The 9,332-nt window shown below is 41.0% G+C and overlaps 1 protein-coding gene across 5 annotated transcripts in view; it reads left to right on the forward strand.

Moving 5' to 3' along the window:
- Positions 1–9,332, forward strand: part of RABGAP1 (RAB GTPase activating protein 1) — a 106,897-nt gene that overhangs the window by 85,875 nt on the left and 11,690 nt on the right. For all 5 annotated transcript variants that reach the window (XM_080926999.1, XM_080926996.1, XM_080927000.1 and 2 more), the window contains exons 20-21: positions 8,110–8,202; positions 8,593–8,703. In XM_080926999.1, the coding sequence (XP_080783125.1) occupies positions 8,110–8,202; positions 8,593–8,703 (204 nt within the window). The remainder of the gene's footprint in view (positions 1–8,109; positions 8,203–8,592; positions 8,704–9,332) is intronic.

Here is a 9,332-nt window from a genome sequence, read left to right on the forward strand (position 1 = left end):
GCTTGGTGATGTAGTCTTGGCACTTGGGAGGCCAAAAGGCAGGAGGATCATTAGTTTTGGGCCTGCTTGTGCTACATGTGAGCTCCAAGCAAACCTGATCCACATAGCAAGACTAACCTACAAAACCAAAACAAACAAAATAGTAATAATTCTAAGAGCATGTAGTATCTCCCATCATCAGATTAAGGAATTGCACCCTATAGTAAGGATGTTGTATTGAATACTTTGTACCTGTTTTCAAAACACCTTCATATACACTGTGGCTTTTTTGTATCTGTGCATTTCCTGTTTATGGGTTCAATCAATTGTGGATCGAAGATATTTGAAAAGAATTAACATGTGTGCAAGTTCTTTTCCCACATTGCCAATATTCCCTAAATATTGTATCTAGGTATTATCACTAGTCTAGAGATTGTTTCTCTGTGTGTGGTAGGATGCACTCAGGTTCTACACAAATTCTTCATGACATGATATAAGGGACTGAATGTGCTCTGATTCGGTATCTAAGGGCTTCCTGGATCCACCTCTCTCTGTGGACCCTGAGGGAAGACTGTATCTTACATTTTTGAGTTGTTGAACCTCATTGGCCCTTACCATCCATGCTATAGAAAGGGTGTTACTGTCCAGTTTAAAGGCAGACTGAAACAGAGATCTTTAAACTTTGGCCTGGTCAGGGAGAGAATTTTGTTTTCTTGATTTCTAGTGTACTGTCTTCACCGTTTGACATTTATTCTGATCAAAAATTCTCTTAAGTAAAATATGAAGCCTCATAATCTTATAACTTCACATGGCTTTACAATATTTACAGGTTTTTTTTTTTTATGGTCAAAAAATAAATGATCCTAGTGTACTAATGTTCTAAGAAGTTTGTATTTTCAAAGAGAAATGCTAGGGCTGGAGAGATGGCTTAGCGGTTTAGAGCACTGACTGCTCTTCCAGAGGTCCTGAGTTCAATTCCCAGCAACCACATGGTGGCTCACAACCATCTGTAATGGGTTCTGATGCCCTCTTCTGGTGTGTCTGAAGACTGCTACAGTGTACTCAAAGAGAAAATGTTGTAATTCAAGAGGCTTTAATTAGGAATTTCAAGGTAGAGACAGGGTCAGAATAAAGATTGTATCTATGTTCACATAAAGTACAGTGCAGAGTTTCATGTCGCCATGTGTGCTTAGTGTCACTGTCTATGGAGCAGGCACTAAATGAGAGGAGGCATCTAGGGTTTGGAATGGCCTTCTGGTCCGTTAAAGGGATAAAATAATTCCTATTCACATTAAAAAATACTGTTCACAACGTTCCAGAGGCCCTAGTGAAGTATTTCTGTGTATGGGTTAACCACGATAGTATGTACATTGATTAATATACTGCATAACAATTATTAAATGTTCAAGAAGTGATGGCTACTGCTAGATTTGCTCATCTCTGTTTCTTGAAACAGATTTTTAAAAATATACTGTACAGTCATGTGTGAATGGCAAACACCCATGCAAGCTCTGACACTGAGAATCACTCGTGTTCCTCACCGTGGTTCAGTCTGTGAGAAGGTCACATCCATTCTGTTCACTCAGTCCCTGTCTGGATGCTCCTGGGGGCCTAGGACAAGAACAGCACTTAAACTTTGATTCCTCTTATTCATAGCCTGTATCACTACATTTCCCAGCCTGTCACTACAGTATACACTGACTCTGACCACCTTACTACCAATGGCCCTGTCTGTGGTTTCTTTTCTTCTTTTCCTATACTGAAAACTCTTACCATAGGAATCAGACTTGGGTTTCTGCCAAGAATTCCAAGGTCTCCCACAGTTCCTATATAAGGCCTTGGGAACCTCTCTCTTGCTTTTATTTTTTTAAATAAACCTTAGCTTCCTTGTGTTCTCAGACATGTGCTAGCAGTGTGCATGGCTCCACCACAGCTTCATCCAGTCTTCACCTCAGACATCAGAGATGTCTTCTCTAGTCCCAGTTATCTAACAGCTTTTCCCAGTCCTTCTGACCTCATTGGAAGATCAAGACGACAGCAGAGGGGAGACTACTTCTTGCTGAGTCCTTAATATTAAGAGTAGTGTCTGACATAGCTCCTTGCCTAGCTGGCTGGCTAACTGGCAGGTTAGATATGCTATTAATTTTCAACCATACTCTTTTACAAAGACTTGAACAAGTCTTAAAAAGAGGTTTCCGCTCTAAGTGCCATTAGTTGAAAATATATTAGTAGATTGATATTTTATTTCTGTAGTTCAAATAAGAGGTGACCTATGTCTTTGTCCTTGTCTGTCTTTTTCAGTAAAGTAAGACTTTGATTTTGGATATGAAATTCCTTCCAGACCTAGAAAACTCTGCATGTTTGTAGTATATTTTGGATGGTTCCCTTATTTGTACTTATTCTAGGTGAAGCTAATTTTTCTTGGAGTTCATTCAGCACAGGAAGCCTGCAGCTTCAACAGGCTGGAGGACATAAGACTTTTCTGCTAAAAAATAAAGTGTACACAGGGTAAATTCAGTACTAAACACAAACACATACTGAAGAAAACGGAGGTGCTTGAATTAAGCTATTGACATAGTGGACATACATGGTACGGATTTATGCGCAGATTCCTCCTGAGCCCTGTATCCTACTCACTACCTATATGGGAGGAGGCCTGAGGCCACCCAGAAAATAGACACAGGGGTCTCTGGTGTTGGACTCCTTTACCATTCAGTGGTATCCTGTTGTTTTTAAGTGTTTAAAATTGTGCTTTGTTTATTGGGTTGTACCTCCTGATTGATGTGAACATCACCTGCAGACAAATACTTGGGTGTTTTTGTGTTTCCGTTCTGTAATAATGCCCTGACTTGCAGTATCTGTATTAGTTTACAAGCATCTTACTCTTCACAGTTTAGTGTCGGGTAGGGAAGGCACAGCAGGCATGGATCTGAGGCAAGTGGTATTGTTGGGACAGTGACAGGAGGCCTCTGACCCTGCACTCCTGATACTTAAGCTTCTGTTCTTTAAAAAGTGTAGAAATAAGTTTGATATGGCAGCATCTGAAATGGCCACAAGATGGCTGTGTTACTTAAAAAGCACCATATTCTTTGGGCCCCAAGAGCCTTAGTTTTCTCTACATTTATTCTATGCCCACCTCTTTGGTTTCTTGGGCCTTTTACTCCCTCCGCATGCCCCACCCCCATGCTTAGATGAGCTAACTATGGGACTAAAGTGTTTTGCCTTAGAAGACTTAGAGCCTATGCTCTTAATGTAAAGCTCAGCTTGTATCAAGGCTCACCAACTAGTTCACCAGTTTGTTTATGAGTCAGGAAACAGGAAACTGTCCCCACTGCTATACCGTATTTTAATACCATTTGAGGATATCCCCTCATGAGTTTCCTAGGAGCTCCATAACATTTTCATACTTGTGTGTCATGCATAGTCTTTATGAATAAGGAAAGTGAAAAAAGTTACTAGCCCTTTTAAAAAATATAAAAGGATTGCGTATCAGAATTGGGAGGCTAGAGGCAGGAAGATCCCTAGTTCCTAACTAGCCTTGGCTAAGTTTCATAGGTGTTATTTGCTGTGGAGGGAAAAAAGGAATAGGGTCCCAACAAGTGTGAGGTGTAATACTAGTTTAGATGAAAAAGAATCACGCTGTGAGGTGGCTCAGCTAGTCCCTGAAGTAAAGTGTGCACACTGCTCCTTTACAACAGAATCCTGCTGTAGTAGCATGGAGCCTCTGAACCATTTATCTGTGGAAGTTGACATTTCAGACGTGAAGTGAGTGTGCAGGACTAAAGAAAAGAAATCAGTAATGATTAGCATCTCCATACCAAGTAAATCTTAACCATTTGCTATTGGGAAAAACCCTTTGTCATACAGGAGTTAGTTACCCGTGAGCTAAAAGCAACACTAATTTGTGCTTCATTCTTTATCCAGATCATTTGTGAGGTTATCTAGAATTTTAAGTGTTTTGTGGGTAGTGCCCTCAAAGCCCTCTTTTATTTGCTCACAGACTCTTAAAACATAATGTTTCACATAGTGAAATGAATCTTCATGGTGAGCTATAGGGTCTGTTTAGAGATGCCTAGACCAAGGATTTAAGTAAGTGATACAGTTGAGTGTTTTGTTTATTAATTTATACATTTAAGAACTAGATTTTTGTGATAGTCCCTCTTTTCTCCATAGTGAGCTCTCCAGTGCTACTGGCTAGTGCACAGGCAGCAGCGCACGTGCCTCCTCATTTAACAAAGCTGGGTTCCCTTGACTGATTGTTCTTGGGGCCTTGGCTACTAATTTTTTCTTGTACTGTAGAAAGACATTCAGGTCATATTCAAAATCATGATTCTGTCTTATGATCTTTAAAGGAATCTAAATACGAACTATTTGAACCAAAAAAAAAAAGTTAAGAGCTTTAATATCTTAATTACATCAGATATTCTAGATTGCCAGCCTTGGGCCTCTATCTGTGTGGTGCAGGGTAGATTAGACAGCAGTGTTGTAGATTGCTAGCTTCCTTAAGCAGCTGCTGCTCATGACTCTTGTGGCCTACCTAGCCTATCTCCCTCAAGTGAGTTGTTAGAGCATTCCTGGTGTTAGTTCAGGTCAGCACAGTTAGAAATGTTCTGAGGGATGAAGACTGTGTTCAGTAACAACCATGTTACAGAGATGGCAGGAAACAAGTCACTCAGACTTTTCTTGGGTTGTTGCCAGTGAACACTGGCTATTTATTCATGTCACAATTGATAGTAAAGTGAGGTGACATCTACCCCATTTATCTCCAAAAATTGTTTTGAAGTATAAAGTAGTAGGAATAAAGGTGTCTCACCTTCTACAGTGTCCTTGGTAATTCAAAAGCACAACACAGCCCTAAGCTCTTTGGTTGGTGGATTAATCTGTGCGAGTTCCCTGGAGTTCAGGTTTCTTGATACTATTTGTTTTCCTATGGGGTTGCCATCCCCTTCTTCCTTCAGTCCTTCCTCTAATTCTTCCATAGGGGAAGGTTCACTCATAATTGTGGTCAGGGTTGCTGCAAAAGAAGTACATGCTAATTCAGAGGGAACTCCTGATAGGCATGGAAAGAAAGCCCGAAGGGTAAGAATGAAGATTCTCCAGAAGAAAGAGAAGTGGTTGGTCCTGGTAGAACATGAAAATCTAGGGAGATGTAGGATCACTAAGAGAGGGTGAGAAAGGAAGCATCAGGAAGGTGGAAGGTTTCGGCTTGTGGCTTACAAGAAGAGAATTGAGAACAGACAGTGGAATAATTAAATCTGTTTCTAAGGGCAGAGAGAATTGTGCCTGTTGCAGGCAGCACAGAAGAGGCTAGTACGGTGGAAAGAGGCCTAGGGAGTTTTAAAAGTTTGGTGGACTTGGGCTTTGAATGGATCCAGTGGCCAGGCGTTCAGGCCCTGATTTTACAATTACTACTTTGTTTCCTCTTCTCCTTTCTCTTTCTTCTTCCTTTTCCTTCTCCTCCTCTTTTCTTTTTCTTCCATCTTTTTCACCCTCCTCCTCTTTCTCCTCTCTTTGTTTTATTTTCAAGACAAGGTCTTCCTACCTGGCCTCTGAGGTCCACTGCCACTGCCCCCAAAGAGCTGGAACTAAAGGTGTGTGCCACCACCAACTGCACTACAGTCTCTTCTTAACATAAACCTTTACTCATAAAACAGAATTTCTTGATCCCTCAGATGATATGCATCTTGGGAGATGCATCTTGTATGTCCCAGAGAAAAAGGTGGTATTACTCCTGCTGCTGCTGCTGCTAACAACAACAGCAACAATGGCAACTAGCACCACTGGGGCAGATAGAGCCCCAAATACATGTGAGGAAAGCCATCTATAAGGTGTTCTGTAGGACGCTATCATAGTGAGATTTTTGGAATTTTGGTTTCTTTTAAAAAAATACACAGAAACATTACAAAAATTTGTTTTTGTCTTAAGCCCAAGTATGGAATAAGAAGCTGCTTCAGATTGTCTACAGCAGTTCACTATAATTTGCCTCATCTAGTATGGGCGTGATGTTTCCAGCTGCAGATAGTTTCTGCAGTTGTATGACATTTGAGATTCTGTGGACTTTTTAGAGGGTATATAAAAGCTAGGGCCCCAAGAGCCATTGTGGGTTTTGGTTGTTGTTGGTCATCATTTGTTAAGTAGTTGTGGGCTAAAAAGAACAGTAAATCCTGACAACAAAGATTAGGGTTGCCCCCAAGGAACTCAACACCCCTAATCAGCAGGAAGTAGTCTAACAATAATATCACCCCCTTTTTAACCCCTAACTTCAGTCAGGGATCTTTTTTCTTTCCTTTCTATCCTTTTTTCTCCTATCTAATGTTAGAGAGTTGAAAAGGTAAGAGAAAAGTAGAACAACTTAGAGTAGCAAAAGACAAGTGGCACCTAATGTGCAGAATGGGAAATTTGATTTCAAATGCCACAGAGGAAATTGCAGGGGACAAAGGAAAGGATTCACACACACAGGATGCCAGCAAAAAAGTTATTGTGGCTGCTACTACTGGGATTTCCCCAGCTTTGTTCCCAGAGTGGATGTTCTGGGTTTCTTTTTTTTTCTTTTTTTTTTTTTTGGTCTTTCTTTACTCTCTTTCAAAGTTGGTTGGGAGAATGACTGTGGAACTGGAAAAATTGCAGGTGAAAATGGAGGGGCCTGAGAATCAAACAAAAAGATTGAAATGGCACAACAAAAGGATTCACTCAGCTCTCTTGTTTCTGAAAGGGTTGCAGAATTGGTGGTGCAACTGGAAATATTGTGGGTAGAAATGGAAGCTGTGGGGAGGAGAGAAACACCAGAAAAGGGAGAGTGAAAAGACCCATTGTGGGCTGGAGTGACGGCTTAATGGTTAAGAGCACTGACTGCTCTTCCCAAGGTCCTGAGTTCAAATCCCAGCAACCACATGGTGGCTCACAATTCATCTGTAATGGGATACAGTGCCCTCTTCTGGTGTGTCTGAAGACAGCTGCAGTGTACTCACACATGAGATAAATAAGAAAAGGCTCAGTGCTGGTGACTGAGCAGGAGAACAGGAGTTTCCTGCAGGAGGGAGGGGAGAGGGAAAGAAATTGGGCTGGAGGGCACTTGGGTCAAAGAAAAGCTCAAAAGGTGGGAGGTCAATCTGATAAAACAGCCTGTTTCAAGAGAACAGGTTAATCTCGAACCAACCATGCTACCATGAGAATAGGAGTGACCCAGAATTATGAGATCACCATCAACTTTCCCGGTAGCTATGTATCATATGCCAACTAATGGAGTGAAACAAAGATAGAATAGATTCCTATAGAAATGGAGGTGGTTTAAAGAGGCTCTGGTCCTATATGGGACATATTTGCCTTAAGTGAAACAAATTCTAAATAACTGGACTACTCAAAATAGAATTATTCCCCAACACTGGAAGGGACTGGTAACAGCTGTACTAGAGGCCAGTCTACAACTGCAATGGCTACCGTGCTGGAGGGAAGAGGCTGCAAATACTGAACAGTGAGATTAATGAGGGGAGTGAATATAGTACAAGACCAGTTGGTGGGTGAAGGGCAGTAGACAGAACAGGTTCAATTTGACTCTACTGTAAAACAATGTCACATAGTGGCTTTAAGAGCTTGGGACAGAGTTGAGGAGACCAGGAAGAATATACCTTGTTTACAAAGATTTTACAGGCTGTGGAGAAGCCCTCACTAATTGTTTAAAAAACAAAACAAAAAAACAAAAAACCAGACCCTGACTCAGAGCAGGTGCTGACAGATACCCTATCTTATGAAAACGGAATTACTGAATGTAAAAAGTTATTATACCATTAAAGATGCAAGCAGTGCCTCTGGACAAGTAGATAGGGGTGACAGGCAGTAGTCTAACGATAACATCACCACCTTTCCGACTCTTCCCTGACTTTATTCAGAAATCTCTTTCCTTCTCTATCTAGTATTAGAAGGTTGAAAGGGTGGAAGGAAAAAAGAACCGATAAAACAGTAAACCAGTTAGTTACACAGTGACCATATATTCCTAGCAGTCTTGGGCTTATGTTTGTCTGTGAAAATTTCCATCCAAAGTAGTAAATGCCATGCCACATTGATTGGATCTGCCCGGGTCAGTAAGCACCACCATGATCAGGTTCTTCATCTGTGCTGTGACTTCCTCGGCAGATTAGCCAGAAGAAGCTAAAGAAGTTTGAAAAAGAGTACCATACCATGAGGGAGCAGCAGGCCCAACAGGAAGACCCCATCGAGCGATTTGAGGTTTGTTTATGGCCTTTTATATCATAGACTTGTGCCCACAGCTAGCTTTATTGACACTTTTTAAAAATTCAGTTTCACTGTTTCAAGACTGGTTTTCAGAATTTACAAAGAATAAGAACTGTTTTGCTGCAAACTAGCTGCACAGGCTGGATGTTCTTTCCTCAGTCAGTCAGAGACAGCTGCTTGACAACAGGCACTTTAGTCAGTTACACACTTCTTTGAGGAGACAGAAAATTAGAAATTGACTGTTTAGAAACATGATTGTGTGAGCCATGTCTCTTTATTCCACAGGACTTGGAGACTTAATTTGAAGCTTAACCCTTGAAAAAAATATTATTTCCATTTGATTTGATTTTTTATATCCATAACTGACTTTTTTCCCTCCTACAGCGGGAAAATAGGCGGCTACAAGAAGCTAACATGAGGCTGGAACAGGAAAATGATGACTTAGCTCATGAGCTGGTCACCAGCAAAATTGCATTGCGGAAGGACCTGGATAATGTAAGTGTGGCAGATCTGAAGAGAAAGCTTACTCCACGACATTTGATCCCTCCCTTGAGGTTTAGTGTTGACAGACTGCAGTAGATTCTATCAGCCCTTCCCTTAGGATCCAACTCATTTATCAGCCTTTCTTTCAAAGAGACTTCCAGTGTGCCATCCTCTATGCATTCACTTACTCTGTTCACAGGCTCTTTATGTTTTCCCAGACATTGAGAGGGTGGTGGGGCTTGTGAGGAAGAGGGTATCCTTTACTACTTACTCACGCTATATAGGTTAGCATCAGTTAGTTGTTCTAGCTTCCTGGATTCCACACAAAGAGATGCAGAAGTTTCTTTCATTTCCTTTCCTGTTAAGAGCTTTCTGGGAATCACTGCTCATGGGGATTCTGAACGTTCAGTGCTGAACAACCTATTACATTTTTGTTTGTATCCCTGATCTTGACAGAATGACTTTCTGTTTTTCATACTGCAAGTTTCTGAAACTTGGAGGAACTAGTCTCATGACTTAGGATTGGTAAACTCTGGCAACTAGGGAATATTTTAAAGTTTTGAGGGCCTGTGTCACTTGATTCTACCAGTGATACAAAAGCAGTTCACAGGTGAATGAATGAATGGTTGTTTTCTTTTTCT

This window comes from Micromys minutus, assembly GCF_963924665.1.
Source record: "Micromys minutus genome assembly, chromosome: 13".
NCBI lineage: Eukaryota > Metazoa > Chordata > Mammalia > Rodentia > Muridae > Micromys > Micromys minutus.